The following is a 22,873-nucleotide window of genomic DNA, read 5'->3' as shown; positions in this document are numbered from 1 at the left end:
TTTTACCAGAGTTGAGATATTGAAATAGTCACTCAGGCTGATGGTGCCACAAGCATTTATAATAAATTATTATTATGATAATTAATAATTGACCAGACAACTCATGTGGCTAGTCCAGTGAGAGCAGGACCTTCGTCACCTGCTACACGGGTACCTCTTTCAAACACTACACCCAGCAAGCCTACCACCAGGATTGAACAACGGCAGATTGATCGCCTTGAAGAAAACAAGAAGGAAGAAGAAAGAAAACGAAATTTGTTCTTTTTGGTAAGATAATTTAAGTTTTTGATAATTATTAGTACTCTTTAGAAAATTACTCCGTTTTGCACTTCATGTAATTTATTACCATACTTAAAACCTGATGTGAAGTAGAACATTTTTTTTTCCTGTTTTATCAGTAGTAATTGAATTATGTATTCCAGTCTTATGTTTTCCTGGAATTGTTTCTTCTGTCTTTCAACACACCGGCCGTATCCCACCGAGGCAGGGTGGCCCAAATGGAAAAACGAAAGTTTCTCCTTTTACATTTAGTAATATATACAGGAGAAGGGGTTACTAGCCCCTTGCTCCCGGCATTTTAGTCACCTCTTACAACACGCATGGCTTACAGAGGAAGAATTCTGTTCCACTTCCCCATGGAGATAAGAGGAAATAAACAAGAACAAGAACTAGAAAGAAAACAGAAGAAAACCCAAAGGGGTGTGTATATATATGCTTGTACATGTAGGTGTAGTGTGACCTAAGTGTAAGTAGAGGTAGCAAGACGTACCTGAAATCTTGCATGTGTATGAGACAGAAAATAAAAGATACCAGCAATCTTACCATCGTGTAAAACAATTACAGGCTTCAGTTTTACACTCACTTGGCAGGACGGTAGTACCTCCCTGGGTGGTTGCTGTCTACCAACCTACTACCTAGGTTTCCTGGAATTATGCATTGTATATTAATGGCTCTCTTTTATGCCAATTATTGTTTAATACTTTTTAGCTACATTATTTGTACAGCTTAAAGACATAATCATCATTATCATATATTAGTTTTTTACCTACATTACAGGAAACCTTATTATCCACAGGTATCTCTTCTAAAACTTCATTTCTCCTCTTTGATGTTAAATTTTGCTTATTTTCAACTTTTTTGTTGATACTGTGATTTCTCTCTTATCTGGACTAGTTTGTGTATGGAGATGTCCAAATTATAAAGATACAAGTCACAAATTTTTTTTTTTAACATGATATTTCTTTCTTGTGGTTTTATGTATGATTGCGGAATTTCTGAAATTAAATATTTAGAAAATAATGTCTTGATAAATTAATCCAAATAAAAATTCAGATAAATATTTTTATTTTTCTAAATATAAAATGTGTTGTTTTGGAGAATATATACAGATATCAAAATATTGAGAAAATGAGAATTAAAATTCAAGCTATACAGGTTGACTATCACTAATCTGGCAACATTGCATCCTATAGGGTGTTGGATTAGAGATTTTGCCAGATTACAGAGGAGTTAGGTTAAAATACACTTACCGAACAGCAATATTTATGCATCGGCGATTTCACCCACTTTACACCCTATTTCTGGCCTGTTTCATTGTTCCAATCTACCAAGCTCGCAGCTATTTTGCTAGTATTTTTTCTGTTTTATTGAGTGAGTACAAGAAACAGCCCATTTACCTACTTCAACTACCCAACAAAGTGGTCAGGAATTGGTAATTTGGCCAATTTCACACAAATTTCAAGAGATGCCAATTTCAAAATAGAGTCCAGAATAAATAATACAGGCATTCTTGGCATTAAAATAACATTTTCTCTGTTCATTAGTCACATCTGCAGCCCCCTCTTACATTATGCTTGCTTTCCATTTTGAAATTTTTTTTCACACAAAAAAATAGAATATTTACTGTTACGCAGACTATTGCATTATTGTAATAATTGTATAAATAATGTCAACTCATTCATGACCGTGTATTAGACCAGCCAGTTAGACACGTATTAGACAACGTTGTCATTTGTTTACTCTTGAACATAGCAAAAATCAAACATTTCCGCTACTTTGAGCTCAGTTTCAAGGTATTTTCCGTCATGAAGCAATCAAAATCATATCTATTTCTGTAATGTATCTTCGATTCTGTCAATTGAGACCAAAAAAATGAGACTACAACCATAAAATCCATGTGAAAATACACCGCAAAGTTGCTGTTCTACACCAAAAACACGGTTGCAGTTCTTTTGTCTCATGCATTGCTTGCTGCAGGATTTTTTTTTATATAGTGCACACACACACACACACACACACACACCACATAGACCTATTCTCTCATATGTAGGCCCAAATTTACCGTTCGCAACTTATCTGAATGAGCTGAGCTCATGGCGACTGACAGTGGCTTCAAAGCCACCTTATCTTTTATGGACAATGTATGGCGTATGTGCTTTACACGACAAGAAACATTTCTTTTATTCATTGGAACCATGGCTAGGGCTAAAAGTGAACAGGTTATAACAATAAATGAAGAAAACAAATTGGAATGACGTATGCAGCAAGTAGCGCCACCTAACAGTAGTGGCAAGTTGGTGAGGTGACCCTGGAAATTTGAAATTATGCTGGCTGAAATTAGTGCTGGATTAGTGATGGCCAACCTGTATAACTTTTTTAATGTTCTAGACTCTAGATAATTCAGTTAGTCTTCCATTACTACTACTAATTCTGCATTGAACAACACTGCCACCTCCAACCTCCTCCTCCTCCTCCCTCCCTCCCTTCCTCCCTCCCTCCCTCCCTCCCTCCCTCCCTCAAGACTGCTGCTGTGACTACTTCTGTACTACTGTTACAGTCCCTAGTACCACTGTTATGCTGATGCTATTACTACTGTGACGAATATGACTGCTGTTGCTACTGCTGTGACCATGACTACTGTTAGTACAACTATTGCTACTGATTACTACTGCCATTACTACTATTACTTCTTCTATTACTATGATGACTAATACCATTACAACTAGTAATACTACAGCTAGTAATGTTAAGACTAGTACTGATATACCTTTAATGAGTTTCAAGAGTCTTTCTACTCCTGGAGCCCAGCCATGGGCCAGGTTCGTCTGGTGCTAACCTGGTCAACCAGGCTGTTGCTGCTGAAAGGCCCACTGCCTCATATCTGTCACAGCCTGGTTGATCTGGTACCTGGCAAAGATAGTTGTCCAGTTTCCTCTTGAAGACTTGTACACTTGTTCCAGCAGTATTTCTAATATCTTTTGGTAAAATGTTGAATTATCTGGGGCCACGGATGTTGATACAATTTTCTCTTATTGCACCCACTGCACCCTTATTTTTCACTGGGTTTATTTTGCTCCAGTATATTGTTATGTCACTGCAAATTTGGGACTGGGCCCTCAATTACCTTGCAGGTATATATTTTCAGATCTCTTCTCCTCTTCAGTGAGTACATATTTAAGTAATCTAAATCCTTTACTGGCTCTGTGGACTGTGAACGATCTCTGTATTTGTTCCAACTCTGATATTTCTCCTACCCTGGATGGGGCTGTCAACACTGAAGAGTATTCCAAATAAGGGAGCACTAGTAACTTTAAAAGTGTCACCATTGGCATTATTTCCCTTGTTTTGAAGGTTCTCATTGCCCACCCTGTCATCCTTCTGGTTGTTGTGACCTTTGTCTTTTGCATTCTTTGAAAGAAAGGTCAGCAGACATAATTATTCCCAAGTCTTTCTCATGTTCCTTTAGTTCTGTTTGACGAACCCCTCGAGTTTTGTGTACAGTTCTCCATTTGAGTTTATCATTCTTTCCATACCTAAGCAGTTGGAACATATCACCACTGAACTGTGGCTAGTACTGCTTCAACAAATACAATTAGTGTTGCTACAGCTAGTACTGCAACTAATGCTGTGGTGACTAGTACAGCTACATCTAGTACTGCTACAATTAATACTGCTACAACTAGTACTAATATGACTAGTACTGCTACAACTAGTACTACCACAACTAGTACTACCACAACTAGTACTACCACAACTAGTACTACCACAACTAGTATTGCTGCAACTATTACCACTAAAGTTAGAGCAACTAGTTTTGTTAAAGCTATTACTTCTACAACTAGTAATGCTAAAGCTAGTACTTCTACAACTAGTACTGCTCAAATTAGTACTACTATAACTAGTGCTGCTAAAGCTAGTACTGTTGCAATTAATACTGCAATAACTATTACTACAACTAGTACTGCTAGTACTTCAACTAATACTTTTACAAATAGTATTGCTAAGACTGTTACTGCAACAGCTACTGCTATGACTACTGCTATTATTTCTGCTAATACTGATAAAGCTACTGCTAATATTACAACCGACAGTGGCCCGGGACAGACCTAAACATAAGTCATAAGGTTTCATAATGCAAATTTTTGGTGAATTTGGAATAATTCTGAATAAGATGTAAATTGTTGTTTTGTTGTTTCCCTAGTTTTGTTAGATAAATCACCCCATACTTTCTGCACTTGATTCTTACTGCCCCTAGCCTTGATCTTTAGTACAGTGGACTCCTGGATTGTGAAATTAATCCATTCCAGAGAAAGTGACTTATTCCAAATTTGACGTACTCCGAATTAATTTTCCCCATAAGAAATAATGGAAATCCAGTTAATCAGTTTCAGACACCCAAAAGTATTAAAAAAAATGTTTTCTACATGAAATATACATTTACCTATACAGAAAACAATGATACACAAAGAATAAAGCAATAATAACATCACAGTTACCTTTATTAAAGACATGGTGATGTATGGAAGATGGGAGGAGGGGAGAGGATGGAGTTTACAGTTGTTTGGTAGGTGAATCTCCTTCCATAAAGACTTCAGGTACCAAGTCCTTATCTTGGGTTACTTCCCTTCTTTGTTTTTTAATGCCACTAGGGCCAGCTTCAGAATCACTGGACCCCTGTCGCTCAAAAAAGTGTTCCAGAGAGGTCTGTTTCTGGTGTATGTTAGGAATTGTGTTGGGAGACAGGACAACATGACACTAATATCAGCTCTACAGTTTATTTATCTAGCACAATTCATCTAATATGACATAATAAACAATATTAATAACATAGTAACTTGATATATACTCTAGAATGAATAAAATATGGCATTAAGAATGTCACGAGTGGTGATGTGTTGTTGGGTGTATAAGGGCCACTGCAAAATAAGCCTTACATAGTGGTGGTGAAAGCGGCAGCAGAGGCGGTGGTGTTAGTCAGTAGCCCTATATACCTTCAACAACAATGCAGGAGTCAGTTTTGTGCTGTCCTCTTTCTATCGACTAATCGCTTAACTTGCTACAGTTAATGCTACACTTTATCGCTGGCTAGTGCTACAGCCTTTATAGACTCCTTCTGCTTTAGTATTGTACATATTGCAGAATCACTGAGAAAGGCACATTATCCCCTCTCTTTCAGCCCTTTACCAAAAGGCTGGCAGGCACTAGAAGCTTTCTTTGGGTCCATGGTGGCTTATTTAGCAGTTACAAGTGCTAAAAAGAATGGAATAATACAAAATGTATCGTATGAATGCGTGGGGTCATCCTCACTGGCTGGTAAACAATGGCACACTGGGCCGCTCAGGCCCCGACACGAATGACTTAAACCGACTTCAGTGACGTTCACCGAGCCAATGTTTTGACGTATAAATGTTAGTTATTCCGTTTATTACTTATTCCGATGACATCTTAACCATTAAACTATCCAAACTTAGATCTGTGTTTTCTCACGTAGCGCTCCGAATGTAGATCTACGTTGGATTTTATGTACATTCTGGCTTATGTAAAAAAAAAAAAAGTAGATCTACGTTCAGAGCGCTACGTGTGCAAACGTAAATCTACGTTTGGACAGTTTAAGGGTTAATCCGCGGCTCTTCTGTATTATGTCTACCATTGCCCATTCCATCAGCTGTCATGTTCTTTAAGAACATGACAAAGAATCACTAGTTAATATCTTGAGGTTAATGATGAACTTTTGGAAAGTGATCACATATCACTTAGTTTCAGTATATCATGGAATTGGAAATATAAACACATATGCAGTGGGCTTTTTCAAGTCACACACAGATCTGTGTGTGACTTGAAAAAGCCCACTGCATATGTGTTTATATTTCCACTGTGTCGGTATTTAATACCATTTATTTCCATATCATGGAATTACCCAGATAACTGCAATCAAGTCTCTGTCCCAGATTTCCGCTTGGCCAACTTCATGGGACTGAGAAATTAACTGCATGGGCTAAATTCGGATGACCTGACTATGGGTCGGGTAGGTGGTGTTGGTTGCCAATATGACGTGTTTCAGAGCATTGTGCTAGCTGCCCAGACAACTTTTGTTTCAAGTAGGGAAACTAGATCTAACAAAAATGATCCCAAATGAATAAACAATAGATTAAAACATCTCATTGGTCAAAAGAGAGGATGAGGAGATGGGCAGTTAAGAAATCAGTATATTCAATTAAAGAGAAAAAAAAAAAAGGAATAAGAAAAGCAAAAAGGGATTATGAGGCTAAAGTCACAAGGGATTTGAGAACTAACCCAAAAGGGTTCTTTCAGGTATACAAAAGTAAGATTAGGGACAAGATAGGCCCACTTAAGAGTAACTCAGGTCAGGTCACTGACAGTGATAAGGAAATGTGTGAACTTTTCAATACCTACTTCCTCACACTTTTTACTCAGGAAGATACTAGCGAATTTCCAGAAGTAATAAATTATGTAGAACAGGTTGATAAACTATGCACTATTTGGGTAACTAGTGACATGATCCTCAGACAAATAGAGAAATTAAAACCTGACAAATCCTCAGGCACTGACGAACTGTTTGTGAGGGTTTTAAAGGAATGTAAAGAGGAACTTAGCATACCTTTGGCTAATCTTTTCAATATATCACTGCAAACTGGCATAGTGCCTGATAAGTGGAAAATGGCAAATGTAATGACTATTTACGAGGCAAGTGACAGGTCCTTAGCTTCGTACTGTAGACCAGTAAACCTTACCTCCATAGTTGGAAAATTTATGGAATCAATAATTGCCAAAGCAATTCGTAGCCATCTTGAAAGGCATGAATTGATTAATGAATCTCAGCACAGTTTTACAAAGGGACATTCCTGTCTTAAGAATTTACTAACTAACTTCACTAAGGTATTTGAGGAGGTAGATCATGGTATTGAATATGATATTGTGTATATGGACTTAACCCTTTCAGGGTCCGTCCCGTAGATCTACGGCTTTACGGTGAGTGTCCAAACCGTAGATCTACGCCATGAGCTCAGCTCACTCTGATAAACTGTGAGTGGTACATTTGGGCCTAGATATGAGAGAATACATCTATGTGGTATGTGTGCACCACATAAAACAGATCCTGCAGCACACTGTGTATAATGAGAGAAAAAAAATGAAATCATGATTTTTCGATTAAAACAGCAACTTTGCAGTGTTTTTTCGTATGTTTTTTATAGTTGTATTTGCGATTTCTTGGTCTCATTTGATAGAATGGAAGACATATTACAGAAATAGAGATGATTTTGATTGGTTTTAGCACTGGAAATGGCTTGAAACTGAGCTCAAAGTAGCGGAAATGTTAAATTTTTGCCGATATTCAAGAGTAAACAAACGACCTCACACGTCTAATACACATCAGCTGGTGGGTCTAATATACATTCACAAATATGGTGATGATATTTATACAATTATTACAGTATTGAATAACAGTAAATCTTCTATTTTTTTGTGTGAATAAAAATTCATTATGTGAATAAAAAATCAAAATGGAATTTATTTGTAAAGCCTCAAAACATAACTAATGAACAGAGGAAATGTTAGTTTAGTGCTAGGAATGCCTACATTGTTTATTCTGGACCCTATTTTGAAATTGGAATATTTTGAACTTTGTGTTAAATTGGCCAAATTAACAATTTCCGATCACTTTATTTTGTAGTTGAAACAGTTGACTTGGCGATTTCTTGTGCTCAATCGATAGAATAGAAGGAATACTAGTGAAATAGCTAAGAATTTGGTTGATTGGAATAATGTAATTGGCCTAAAATGGGAGTCAAAGTCGGCAAAATCGCCGATTCGTAAATATCGCTGACGCATCAAAATTCGCGAGAGCATAATTTCGTCAATTTTCCACCAAATTTCGTACTTTTTGTTTTATTACCTTCACAAAAAGATTCTCTACGATTTCATAAGAAAAAATAACAAATTTTTTTTTTGAAAATTCTTGGACACTGGTGCGTGACTCCAGATTTGGGCCTTGGACCCTGAAAGGGTTAAGTAAGGCTTTCAGTAGAGTTCCACATCTGAGACTATTGAGGAAACTTAAGGCACACAGAATAGGAGGAGAATATTTTTCCTGTGTAGAGGCATAGTTGACAAATAGGCAGCAGAGAGTTTGCATAAATGGGGAGAAAGCAGAATGGGGGCACGTCACAAGCGGTGTTCCCCAGGGGTTAGTGTTGGACCTCTAGTTGTTCACAATTTACATAAACGACATAGATGAGGGAATAAATAGCGACATAAGCAAATTTGCTGATGACACCAAAATAGTCAGTCCAATTCATTCTAATGAGGACATTAGAGCACTCCAGGATGATTTGAATAGACTGATGCAATGGTCGGAGAAGTGGCAGATGCAGTTTAATATAGACAAATATAAAGTTGTAAATGTTGGACAGGACAATAACCATGCCACATATAAACTAATGTAGATCTTAATATTATAGATTGCAAAAAGGATTTAGGAGTTCTGGTTAGCAGTAATCTGAAACCAAGACAACAGTGTATAGGTGTTCACAATAAAGCTAACAGAATCCTTGGCTTCATATAAAGAAGTATGAATAATAGAAATCCTCAGGTTGTTGTTCAACTATATATGTCTTTGGCTAGGGCTAATTTAGATTATGCTGCACAGTTTTGGTCACCGTATTACAGAATGGATATAAATGCACTGGAAAACGTACAAAGGAGGATAACAAAGCTGATCCCATGTATCAGAAATTCTTCCTATGAGGACAGACTGAGGGCCCTGAATCTGCACTCTTAAAAATGCATAGAATTAGTGGATATATGATTGAGGTGTATAAATGGAAAAGAGGAATTAATAAAGGGGATGTAAATAGCGTGCTAAAAATATCTAGCATAGACAGGACTCACAGCAGTGGTTTTAAGTTGGAAAAATTCAGATTCAGGAAGGATATAGGAAAGCACTGGTTTGGTAATAGAATTGTGGATGAGTGGAACAAACTCCCGAGTACCGTCATAGAAGCTAAGACGTTGTGTAGTTTTGAAAATAGGTTGGATAAATACATGAGTGGGTGTGGGTGGGTGTGAGTTGGACCTGACTAGCTTGTGCTACTAGATTAGGTGTTGTGCTCCTCCCTTAAGTGAATGTGACTGACCTGACTAGGTTAAGGCATTGGCTTAAGCCATCGGGAGAATTGTACCTGGCTTGCATGGGCCAGTAGGCCTGCTGCAGTGTTCATTCTTTTTTATGTTCTTATGTGTAGACTATCAATGATTGGCACTATCATCTATTATTGGTGTTTTTAATCTGTGTTCTCTTAGCTTTTCTTGACTACTACTTGCTTCCATTTTATTACTTTTTTTAGGGTTGAATTTTCTTCACCATCAATATTTATTTTTAAACATGTGACTGCCTACAAACCACTGTATGGGTGGGTCTCTAACTCACGGCAAGTGAGTTGTAAAACTCCAGGCCAGTACGTAAGCCAGTGAGCCACTTGGACCAGTGTTATTACGATTTCATGAGTCATGTGACTGCCTGTCTCCTATCAGGTTGTGTTGCTGTTGGTAACATTTTGAATTATTTTTGTTATGAAGCTGCAACAGTTGGAAGACACATTATCTAAGTGATTAGCAAAAGGAATATATTGTCTCCTCCATCTTTTGTTGACATTACTGAGAAAGGCTTTGAGAAAGCAAAATGGGTGAGGAAATGCATGCTCCAAGTGGAGTGAACACAGTGGTTCAGGATCAGCAGTTTCTGATTGTCAAGCCAAAACATGGTGTCCCAGTGGACAATGTTCCTGTTGATCATGTGACTGATTTAATTTGGTAAGGGAGACTAAAAATCATGCTTTGGTGCTGAGTTTCCCAAATGTTCAAGCAAAACTAGAGAGTTGGGTTTCCATGGCTTCCTGTTTTCCTTTTGATGCTGGCTTCATGGTCTTTGAACCAGTCAGGATACTGCCCTAGGTTACTGTAGTTGGTCTTTCACCTTGTTCAACAAATAATGAAATCATTTCTGATTTTCTTACCAAGAATCCAGAAATCAAAGAACTACAGTGGTACCTAAACGAGTGCTCTAGCTTATGAGTTTTCCGAGTAATGAGCCATCACTTGGTTGATTTTTTGCTTTGAGTTGCGAACCGAAATCTGAGTTACGAGCTAAAAAATATATTTATTGAAAATGGCATTTGGCAAGAACCCCGGCCTAAATGGCACAACAAAAGGTGGTTTTGGAACTTGGTACTTATAAAACAATACTAGTGCGATGTTTTCAATGGGGGTAATCGTGTAATTATCTTTAGTTTTTCTACATAAAAGTAAAGTTGCTAAGTTTTTGACATTTGTAAAATATCTTGCCCTTTATGTCGACACACATCCCAAAATATTTGGAATATTTCCAATATTCCACAAGCCAATTGTAGAACAATAATCTTTTTATGATTCCTGTCAATATTATTGCATTTATTTCAGTAATAAATGGTGGGCTTCATAAAATAAGTCAATAACTTACTTCCAAGATATTCATATATCACTGCACTAGTGATCTATTGCAGTTAGCCTCTCAAAAAACTCCATTTTCTTTTGCCCAGGACCAAAGAACACATTATAGAAAGGAGCATTTATAATGTTATTTGCTCGGACTGGTCCCGGACAGTCACCATATTATGGCCTATTTTATTCATTCTAGAATATATATGTTTCTATGTTACTTATAGTGTTTATCATGTCATGTTAGATCAATTGTGATAGATAAATAAACCATGGAGTTGATATTATCATTATATTGAAGTATTTTCTCCTGCCCCTGGGGTGTTTTTTTGGGGGCTGGAATGGATTAATGGCATTTCAGTTAATTTCAGTGAGGAAAATTGATTTGATGTACAAGCAGATTCAGTTACGAGCTCAGTCTCAGAATGAATTGAACTCATAAGTCAAGGTATCACTGTATCTGAAAGAAGCTGTGTTCTTAGCATTTGTTTTTCAGAGATTAAGGTGGTGGTAAGACAGCTGTGCTGAAGGTGGCCCCTGAATGAACTGTCATCATTTAAAAGCAAGTGGTATATATTTGTATGCTTGACAAGGTGCAAAATACCATTAAGATGCATAAAGACACAAGTACAATCCTTATAATCCTTGAATTCGTACATTTACATTCCCTCTTTTCCTGCCATAACTGATCCTTCAACATTATTGCTATCCCTCTTCCTTAGCTCTAACTCTCAGATTTTTTTTTTTTTTTTTTTTTAACCCTTTGACTGTTTCAGGCCCCTTTCTGAAACTGTCATTCTATGTCGCCAAATATTCGAAAAAAAAAAAATTTCTTATGAAATGATAGAGAATCTTTTCCCGATGGTAATGACACCAGAAATTCGAAATTTGGTCGAAAACTCACGGAATTACGCTCCCGCGAAGTTAGCGGAATCGGCAACATATGTGTATCGGCGATTTTGCCGACTTTGAGCCCTGTTTTCAGCCAATTCCGTTGTTCTAGTTGGCTAAACTCATAGCTATTTCTTTAGAACTCTGTCTTATCTATCAGCTGAGTACAAGAAACTGCCCATTTACCAATTTGAACTATCCAATATAGTGGTCAGAATTTAACAATTTGGCCAATTTCACGCATATTAAAAAAGATGCCAATTTCAAAATAGGGTCCAGAATAAACAAGGTAGACATTCTTGGCACTAAAATAGCATATCCTCTGTTCATTAGTCACATCTCTAGGCCCCTCTTATATTATTATTGCTTTCTATTTTGATTTTTTATTCATTCAAAAAAATACAAAATTTACTGTTATGCAGACTACTGCATTATTGTAAAAATGGTATAAATAATATCAGTGCACTAGTGAAAGAATATTAGACTCCCCAGTTGACGTGTATTGGACGTGTGGTGTGATTTGTTTACTCTTGAACATTGGTAAAAATCGAACATTTCCGCTAATTTGAGCTCAGTTTCAAGGTCGTTTTCATCGTCAAAGTAATGAAAATCATCTCTATTTCTGTAATATGTTTTCCATTTTATCACCTAAGACCATGAAAACGCGAATACAACGATAAATACTATACGAAAATACACCTCAAAGTCGGCATTTTATTCCAAAAAAACGATCAGTTTTTTTTTCTCGTTATGCACTGTGTGCTGCAGGATTTTTTTTATGTGGTGCACACTGACCACACAGACCCATTCTCTCATATGTGGGCCTACCAGCTTTCTCCCGCTTGATTTGAAGCCGCTAGAATTATTGAGTATATATACGTCAGAAACATTGGCTCATAAGACGTATTTATATGTCGAAAACAGTCAAAGGGTTAACAAGTCAGCCGTCTCCCACTGAGGCAGGGAGACCCAAAAAAAAAAAAATACCCAAAAAGAAAATACTTTAATCATCATTCAACACTTTAACCTCATTCACACATAATCACTGTTTTTGTAGAGGTGCTCAGAATACAACAGTTTAACCCTTTGACTATCGCGGACGTATATATACGTCTTACGAGGTACCGTGTTTGACGCATATATACTCATAAATTCTAGCGGCTTCAAATCAAGCAGGAGAAAGCTGGTAGGCCCACATGTGAGAGAATGGGTCTGTGTGGTCAGTGTGCACCATATAAAAAAAATCCTGGAGCACCTAGTGCATAATGAGAAAAAAAAAACTCCGACCGTTTTTTTTTTATTAAAATGCCGACTTTGTGGTCTATTTTCTTATAGTATTTATGGTTGTATTCTCGTTTTATTGGTCTCATTTGATAGAATGGAAAACATATTATAGAAATAGAGGTGATTTTGATTGGTTTTACTATAAAAAGAACCTAGAAATGAAGTTCAAAGTAGGGGAAATGTTTGATTTTTGCCAATGTTCAAAAGTAAACAAATGATGCCATTTTCCAATAAATGTCCAACTAGCCATTCTAATATGCAGTCATGAATGGGTTGATGTTATTTATACAATTATTACAGTATTGCAGTAGTCTGCATAATAGTAAGTCTTCTATTTTTTGTTTGAATAAAAATTCAAAATAGAAAGCAAGAGTAATATCAGAGGGGCCTGGAGACATGACTGATGAACAAAGAAAATGTTATTTTAGAGCCAGGAATGTCTGCATTGTTCATTCTGGACCTTATTTTGAAATTGTCATATTTTTTAGTTTTCGTGAAATTGGCCAAATTGCAAATTTCTGACCACATTATTAGGTAGTTGAAATCGGTAAATGGGCAGTTTCTTGTACTCAATCGATAGAAAAAATGGAGTTCTAAAGAAATAGCTATGAGTTTGGGCAACTGGAACAATGGAATTAGCCGAAAATAGGGCTCAAAGTGGGCGAAATCGCCGATTTGTAAACAGCGCCGAGGTCGCTAACTTCGCGAGAGCATAATTCCGTCAGTTTTCCATCAAATTTCGTTTTTTTGGTGTCATTACAATCGGGAAAAGATTCTCTATCATTTCATAAGAAAAAATAATTTTTTTTTTTTTTTTAAATTTTGCGACACCAGGAGACACCTCAGGATTGGGGGTTGCGACAGTCAAGGGTTAAAAGCATATACGTATAAAGATACACAACATATCCCTCCAAACTGCCAATATCCCAAACCCCTCCTTTAACCCTTTCAGGGTCGGCAGGCCCTCTCCCAGACCTGTTCTCAGGGTCAGTAAAAATTCGAAAAAAAAAATATTTTTTCTTATGAAAAGATAGTGTTTTTTTTTTTTCTTCTTCTAAATTTTGTAAGCTAAACAAAAAATTTTTACCATCAATATTTACCGAGATATGCAGGCATGAGGTTGACAGAAAATTACCGGCATACGGTAACATCGCCATCTGCCGGTCACTCGGTATTACTTTATTTTCTTTTTTCGGTACTCTTTTCTATTATTTTTTAATTTTTTTTTTCCAAGTAACTTTTATGGCTTGTGAGACGAATATGAGCACTATTTTGTAAGTTATTTCTTTTTCTATACTACACAATAACTGCAGAAACACTGTTTACAAAACTTATTTACACAAACAATACAAAATGTTGTTTATTACTATTTTTCTATATTTTATATACACATATACAGTCACAGGACATGTTTTTAGAAGTTCTGCAGCGTGTGGAAGTCTTTGAAACATGGTGTCATGCACAGTGGTGTTTTACACTCCTCGCACATAAAATGAGTGTCTCTGTGTTGTTGTGGGCGTCTTTTTGTATGTGCACAGACGTAACACCTCTTCTGAGCCTTTTTCTTGAAAGCAGTAGCAGGCAGTTTTGTTAGGAAGTGATCACCATGCTTCAGACGAGAAGGTAGTTGTTGATAATTTAGTGGGTGGTTTTCTATTGCAGGTGTTGTTCCTTGGTACTTGAATACTATTTGTCTGATGACAGACAAACAAAATTCGCCATATGGTGGTTTGTTTCTGGTCTTCATCTTATATATAATAAGCATTGAGCATGGAAATGTCCAGAATATGGAAAAAGAGTTTTATGTACCACTTATAGCTCTTGCGAACACAATCAGCAAACCCAATCTGCATGTTACATTTGTCCACTGGATGCATATTGAGGGTGTAGTCAGTCACAGCTGCAGGTTTTAGAATGGGTTCATTGCTTTCTCTATGCTGCCTGCCAGTGTCTGCCATTTTATTAGGGTGAACTGATGACAACATTGTGAAATCTCGTTTGTCATGCCACCAAAATGCCCTGATGTCATTGGCAGCAAAGGCCTGCACCTCACCTCTATGAGTGCCAGCGTCAAACCTGGGCATATGTTTACGATTTGCACACACTGTGCCACACACGTCTGTCGTGTTCACTCGCAAGAAATCACTGAGTAAGGGGCTTGTGTACCAGTTATCAGTATATAATATATGTCTCTTACCAAGATATGGTTCCATCATTGTTCTAACCACATCACCAGAGATACCCAGTAACTTCCTGGTATCTCGCAATGTATTACTTCCAGTGTACGCAGTTATATCCAATACAAGACCACTGTAACAATCACAAAGTACAAACCATTTTATACCAAAGCATTTCCTCTTGCTTGGTATGTACTGCTTGAATGAGAGTCTTCCTTTGAACAGAATCAAAGACTCATCAATAACGAGCTTCTTGAAGGGATAAAAATACATAATGAATTTCTGTTTCAGATACACAAACACATTCCTAATCTTATATAACCTGTCGTTTCTGTCAGGCCTGGTTTTGTCTGAGAAGTGAAGCATACGTAATAGTAGCACAAATCGATTCACTCCTATTATATCACTGAAACCTGGGGTTGCAATCAGGCGGTGTCTCGACCAGTATGATTTCACACTGTGCGTATACACATGTGGCATAAGCATTATTATGGCAAACAAAAGATACATCTCAGCCACAGTTGTCTCCTTCCACTGGTGTAGGTGGGAGTTTGGTGAAAGTATTGTATTTGACATGGTATACTCATAGTATCTGTTGCTTTCCCTGACAATAATTTCCATCAGGGGTTCGTCAGAGAATAACTCAGAACATTCCAGTTCACTGGCATTGTTCCCAAGTGTACAAGATGGCTGTATTCCGCTTTGGCTTCCATCAAACTGATGGGGATTTGAAACAAAATTGGCAGCTTCCTGCCAGTCCCAGGTACGGTCTGCGAGTGGGTACTGGATATTGACAGGTGGTTGTGGTTGTAGAGGTTGTGGTTGTGGAGGTTGTAGATGTGGAGGTTGTGGTTGTGGTGGGTGGGTGGGGGATGGTGGCCTTTGTTGTAGATCAGCTGAGGCAGCGGCGTGGGTGGCAGCATGGCCCACTGCTGGTGCCTCATGGCCAGCACCACCATGCACATTTTCTATCCCAATTGCAACACTCATCTTCATTTTCACTATCTGTTCCTGTTGTACAGCCACAGGATGTACTCCAAGATATACTCCTTTCCCTTGGATTAGCATATGGTACACTACCAGAGCGCATATACCGTCGTATTTACTGATGCTTCACTGGAGAATATTCCACTTCACTATCACTACTGGAACCGTTTTCAAAAGCTTGTAGTTCATGTTCACTATCACTATCATCACCAATCCTCACATGTGAGTCCGGGATATGGGAAAATAGGAGTTTCCTCTCTGATTCTGGTACAACTGAACATGAACAAGACGGCCTACACCAGAGGTGGAAGGCTGAGGGTCGTCTGGGTTTTCCTCACTATTACCAGTATTATGGTCATTAGTTTCGGTCACAACCTCACCAAAACCTTGAAACTCATCTTCACTAGCACTTCCATCTGTATTAAAACTGTCACTGGGGAACAAAAGTGTCCCAATTCGCCGAGGAGTGAGGAGCTTCTTACCGCGAGGCATGGTGAACAAGGTCTACTAAAATGGCGTTCCCACAATGCGCCACTGGGTCCCAGAATTTTTTTCTACTGCGCACACTGACCACACACATCCATTCTCTCAAATCTAGGCCTACCAGCTCTTTCCCGCTTAATTTGAAGCCTCTAGAATTTATGCGTACTAGTACGGCTCCAACCCTGGAGCGCAAGCTGTACTAGTATGGCACCAACGCTGAAAGGGTTAAAGTGCAGGTATTGTACTTCCCATTTCCAGGACTCAAGTCCAGCTATATAAAAATAACCAGTTTCCCTGAATCCCTTCACTAAATATTACCCTGCTCACACTCCAACAGCTCGTCAGGTCCCAAATGCCATTCATCTCCATTCACTCTAATCTAACACGCTCACGCATGCTTGCTCGAAGTCCAAGCCCCTCTCCCACAAAACCTCCTTTACCCCCTACCCAGTCTTCCTTCCCCTACAGATTTATACGCTCTCCATGTCATTCTACTTTGATCCTTTCTCTGTAAATGACCAAACCACCTCAACAACCCCTCTTCAGCCCTCTGACTAATACAGTGGACCCTCGACCAATGATGGCATCATCTAACGTTAAATCTGACTAGCGATACATTTTAACGCAAAAATTTTGCCTCGACTAGCGCTAAAAAACTCGACCAACACGATTCGTTCCGTTCGAGATGCTTCCACTTGTGGCCAGTGTTTACAAGCCAGCCAGCCACCGCGGTCCCATCCAAACATACAATCGGAACATTTCATATTATCACAGCGTTTTTAGTGGTTGCACCTGCAAAATAAGTCACCATGGGCCCCAAGAAAGCTTCTAGTGCCAGCCCTACAGCAAAAAGGGTGAGAATTACTATGGATATGAAGAAAGAGATCATTGTTAAGTATGAAAGTGGAATGCATGTCTCCGAGCTGGCCAGGTTGTACACAAAGCCCCAATCAACCATCGCTACTATTGTGGCCAAGAAAACGGCAACCAAGGAAGCTGTTCTTGCCAAAGGCGCAACTATGTTTTCGAAACTGAGATCGCAATTGATCGAAGATGTTGAGAGACTGTTGTTGGTGTGGATAAACGAAAAACAGATAGCAGGAGATAGCATCTCTCAAGCGATCATATGTGAAAAGGCTAGGAAGTTGCATGACGATTTAATTAGAAAAATGCCTGCAACTAGTCGTGATGTGAGTGAATTAAATGCCTGCAACTAGTGGTGATGCGAGTGAATTTAAGGCTGGCAAAGGTTGGTTCGAGAGATTTAAGAATCGTAGTGGCATACATAGTGTGATAAGGCATGGCGAGGCTGCCATTTCGGACCAAAAAGCAGCTGAAAAATATGTGCAGGAATTCAAGTACATACAGTGAAGAATTGAAATCTGAACAAATGTTTAATTGTGACACTGACAATGTTGTGAAACACTTTAGGAATGTCATAAAGGAATGGGAGGTACAGGCCTCTGTGGACAGATATGTTGTGCAACAGAGGTCCAGTGACTCTCAAGCTGGTCCTAGTGGCATTAAAAGAAGAAGGGAAGTAACCCCGGAAAAGGACTTGACATCTCAAGTCCTAATGGAAGGGGATTCCCCTTCTAAACACTAACACCATCCACACTCTTCCCTCCTCCCATCCCATCAATCATCACCAGATCTTCAATAAAGGTAAGTGTCATGTAATTGTACATGTCTTCTTCAGTTTGTGTGTATTAAAATTAATATTTCATGTTGTAAAAATTTTTTTTTTCAATACTTTTGGGTGTCTTGCACGGATTAATTTGATTTCCATTATTTCTTATGGGGAAAATTAACTCAATTAACGATAATTTTGATTAACGATGAGCTCTCAGGAACGGATTAATATCGTTGGTCGAGGGTCCACTGTACTTTTATTAACTCCACACCTTCTACTAATTTCTACACTCCAAATTTTCTGCATAATATTCACACCACACATTGCCCTTAGACAGGACATCACTGCCTCCAACCGCCTCCTCGCTGCACCATTTACAACCCAAGCTTCACACCCATATAAGAGTATTGGTACTACTATACTTTCATACATTCCCTTCTTTGCCTCCATAGATAACGTTTTTTGTCTCCTCATATACCTCAACGCACCACTCGCCTTTTTTACTTCATCAATTCTGTGATTACCCTCATCCTTCATAAATCCATCCGCTGACACGTCAACTCCCAAATATCTGAAAACAATCACTTCTTGTGTACTCCTCCTCCCCAATTTGATATCCAATTTTTCGTTATCTAAATCATTTGATGCCCTCATCACCTTACTCTTTTCTATGTTCACTTTTAACTTTATACCTTTACACTCACTCCCAAACTTGTCCACTAACCTTTGCAATTTTTCTTTAGAATTTCCAATAAGCACAGTATCATCAGCAAAAAGTAACTGTGTCAATTCCCATTTTGTATTTGATTCCCCATAATTTAATCCCACCCCTCCTCCCAAACACCCTAGCATTTACTTCTTTTACAACCCCATCTATAAATATGTTGACCCTTTCTGGGTCCGTCCCATAGATCTACGGCTTCACGTTCAATGTCCGATTCGTAGATCTACGCCAAAATTCTAGCGCCGTCAAATTTAGCGCGAAAACGCTCATAGGCCTGCATGTGAGAGAATGGGTGTGCACCATAAACAAAAAATCTAGGCGCCCGCATAGCATTGTGGGAACGCCGGCTCAGTTACCCTTGTTCACCATGCCTCGTCACAAGGCAGCTCTCACTCCAAGGAAAATTGGGACTCTCCTCTTCCTATCTGATAGTTCTGACACTGATGGAAGTGGAAATGAAGATGAATTCTTTGGCTTTGATCAGTTAGTGACCGAAAGGAATGACCAGGATATCGATAATAGCGCAGAAAACCCTGACAATCCTCAACGTTCTACCTCTGGTGTGGGCACTCCTCAGTCTCGGTCAGTTGTACCTCAGCGCAAGAGAAAACTATTATTTTTGCATGGCTAGACCTCTGACTTCAGTAATGATGATGATAGTGATGTGGATTGTGATTTTATTGCTCTTGACGATCATTCGAGTAGTGATAGTGAGGAGACGTATTTATCAGTGAAACGTCGGTATGTACGCCGCCGCATGAGCTCGGGTAGTGTACCCTATGCAGTGCCCATGGGCCAGAGTACATCCCAGAGTACATCCCGTGGCCCTACACCAGGAATAGACAGTGAAAGTGAGGATGATGTGGCTACACTTGGCATGGATAGACCACAGGCATCAGTAGATGGTGGTAGTGGTGATGGTGGTGCCACGGCCATGCATGACTCGCCAGCCCAGGCTGGGACCCACGCTGCTGACTCCGCAGTTCAAGGACAAAGCGGAGCGTCAGCCACCAGCCTACCACAACCACAACTACCCTCACAACCAGCCTGTGATGTCCAGTATCCACCAGCAAACCATATCTGGGATTGGCAGCAAAATCCCAATTTTGTTCCCAAGCCCCACCACTTTGATGACTCTCAAAGTGGAATTCTCCCTACTTGTTCCCTTGGAAACACGGCCAATGAACTGGAATTTTTTGAAATATTCTTTGACCAGGCTTTGATGGAAATTATTTTCAGGGAAAGTAACAAGTATTTTGAGTACACCATGGCAAATACGATCATATCACCACAGTCAAGACTACACCAGTGGAAAGAGACAACTGTTGCAGAAATGTATTTGCTTTTTGCAACAAAAATGCTTATGCCTCATGTCTATAAGCATAATATAAAAGCATACTGGTCCACAGATCGGCTAATTTCTAGCCTAGTCTTCATTGAAATCATCCCACTTCACATGCACTTCTCTGACAAAACCAGGCCTGCCAGAAGTGACAGGTTATACAAGATTAGAAATGTTTTTATGTATCTCAAACAAAAGTTCAGCATATACTTTTATCCATTCAAGAATCTTGTAATTGACGAGTCTTTGATTTTGTTCAAAGGTAGGCTGTCATTCAAACAGTATATACCGAGCAAGAGGAAACACTTTGGTATAAAACTGTTTGTACTCTGTGACTGTGACAGTGGCCTGATATTGGATATTGTTGTATACACGGGAAGTAAAACATTGAAAGATACCAAGATGTTATTGGGTATCTCAGGTGACGTAGTGAGAAGCATGATGGCACCTTATCTTGGTAAGGGGTATACATTATATACTGATAACTGGTTCACAAGCCCTTTACTCAGTGATTTCTTGCGAGTGAATAAGACAGACGTGTGTGGCACAGTGAGGTCTAATCGCAAACATATGCCCAGGCTCAACGCAGGTGCTCTTTCTTAGTACATACTTGACTGGTCCCTCTTACTCTTACTACCTCTCCACTACTACTTCCTCCACCTCCACTACTACCACTACTACTACTACTACCACCTTCTGCCTATATATACCCATCTTCCTCTCGTTCTTGTTAGTGTGACTTTGTAAATGGTCCACGTCGGACCGAAACATCGTCGTAAGCTCCTCTTTTCTATGTGCAGGTTATTTGTGTATCTCTTATCATTCGCACAACATCCACACACATTCAGACATCCCACTTTGACAGTTTTGTTCTTCTTATTCTTTTTTATGATAATTACAGGAAAAGGGGTTACTAGCCCACTTTTCCCGGCATTTTAGTTGACGTTTACAACACGCATGGCTTACGGAGGAAAGATTCTTCCCCATGGATATAAAAGGAAAAGTACTAAGAACAAGAACTATTAAGATAAAATCAAAGAAAATTCAGATTAGTGTGTATAAATAAATGTGTACATGTATGTGTAGTGTGACCTAAGTGTACATAGAAGTAGCAAGACGTACCTGTAATCTTGCATATTTATGAGACAGACAAGACACCAGCAATCCTGCCATCATGTAAAACAATTACAGGCTTTAGTTTTACACTCGCTTGGCAGGAGGGTAGTACCTCCCTGGGGTGGTTGCTGTCTACCAGCCTACTACCCTGATATAATCCCATTTATTTCTCTCCATTGAAACACTCTTACTCCCTCAAATTTTGTTTTGCTTAGAGCCAGGACTTCCAGCTTCTTTCCATTCATGACATTGAAAATCATCTCTCTTTTATCATCTGCTCTACACTCATGCATATTCAAATATCCCAAATTTATGTTATTTCTACAGGAGAAGGGGTTACTAACCCCTTTCTCCTGGCATTTTAGTTGCCTTTTATGATGCGCAAGACTTACAAAGGAAAGGTTCTACTCCGTAGAAAGGAAAAGAAATAAGTGGAAGAACTGTAAGAAAGTTCTGATGGGTGTGTATACATATATGAGTACGTGTATGTATAGTGTAAGTACAGTGGAACCTCAAAAATCGAACTTAATCCGTTCCAGGAGCTAGTTCTAAATTCGAAAAGTCTGAAATTCGAAGCAATATTTCCCATAAGAAATAATGGAAATACAATTAATCCATTCCAGAAACCCAAAAATATTCACACAAAAAATACATTTTATTGAGATTAATAATAGTTTTACATACAACAAATACTATAGTTTTTAATTATGTATAGTAATACATTTAAAATAACATTTTTACTTACCTTTTTTGAAGATTGGTGATGGCATCTGGAAGATAGGGAGGAGGAGAGAGAGAGTTGGGGTTAGTGTTTGGAAGGAGAATCCCCCTCCATGAGGACTTCAGGTAAAGCCCTCTCTGGGGTTACTTCCCTTCTCTGTCTTTTATTGCCACTAGGACCAGCTTGAGAGTCACTGGACCCCTGTCTCACAAAATAACTGTCCACAGTCCTGTTTCTGGTGCCTTTTTAACATTTCCCTAAAATGGGACATGGTTCTGTCACTGAACTTGTTGCAAAGATGGCTTGTTTCAGCTTGCTTAGGGTGGTACTTCTGCACAAACATTTGGACATCATTCCACTTGGCACAAATCTCGTTAATCTTTGAAGAAGGCACCTCATCCACTCCCTATATTAACACCTTTCACAACATCAGCTTCCTTGATTTGTTCTTTCTTTAACAGGTCGACTTGTTTTTCCCATACATCCTGGCAAGCTCAACAAGTCTCACACCACTCTCATACTTCTGTATTATTTCCTTCTTCACATCTATGGTGTTTCTCACTTTCTTTACCATAGGGGTACCACTAGCAAGTTTCTTTGGGCCCATGGCAGCTTATTTCACAGTCCCACAAGCACTAAACACAACGAAATAATCGTAAAATGCGTGAATGAGAGCGCAGGTTAGTGTTCACTCAAGCATAAACAAGGCTAGACTGCTCATGGCGCCTGCGCGGGGACGCGG

The 22,873-nt window shown here is 38.8% G+C and overlaps 1 protein-coding gene across 2 annotated transcripts in view; it reads left to right on the top strand.

Annotated features, from left to right (window-relative positions):
• dom (domino helicase) overlaps positions 1–22,873 on the top strand; it is a 479,765-nt gene that overhangs the window by 163,332 nt on the left and 293,560 nt on the right. For both annotated transcript variants that reach the window (XM_070088057.1, XM_070088056.1), the window contains exon 10: positions 97–267. In XM_070088057.1, coding sequence (XP_069944158.1) covers positions 97–267 — 171 coding nt within the window. The remainder of the gene's footprint in view (positions 1–96; positions 268–22,873) is intronic.

Source organism: Cherax quadricarinatus, chromosome 23 (genome assembly GCF_038502225.1).
Source record: "Cherax quadricarinatus isolate ZL_2023a chromosome 23, ASM3850222v1, whole genome shotgun sequence".
NCBI classification, from domain to species: Eukaryota; Metazoa; Arthropoda; class Malacostraca; order Decapoda; family Parastacidae; genus Cherax; species Cherax quadricarinatus.
Note: the sequence above shows the minus strand (reverse complement) of the source record. Positions and strands in the feature narration are given on the sequence as shown.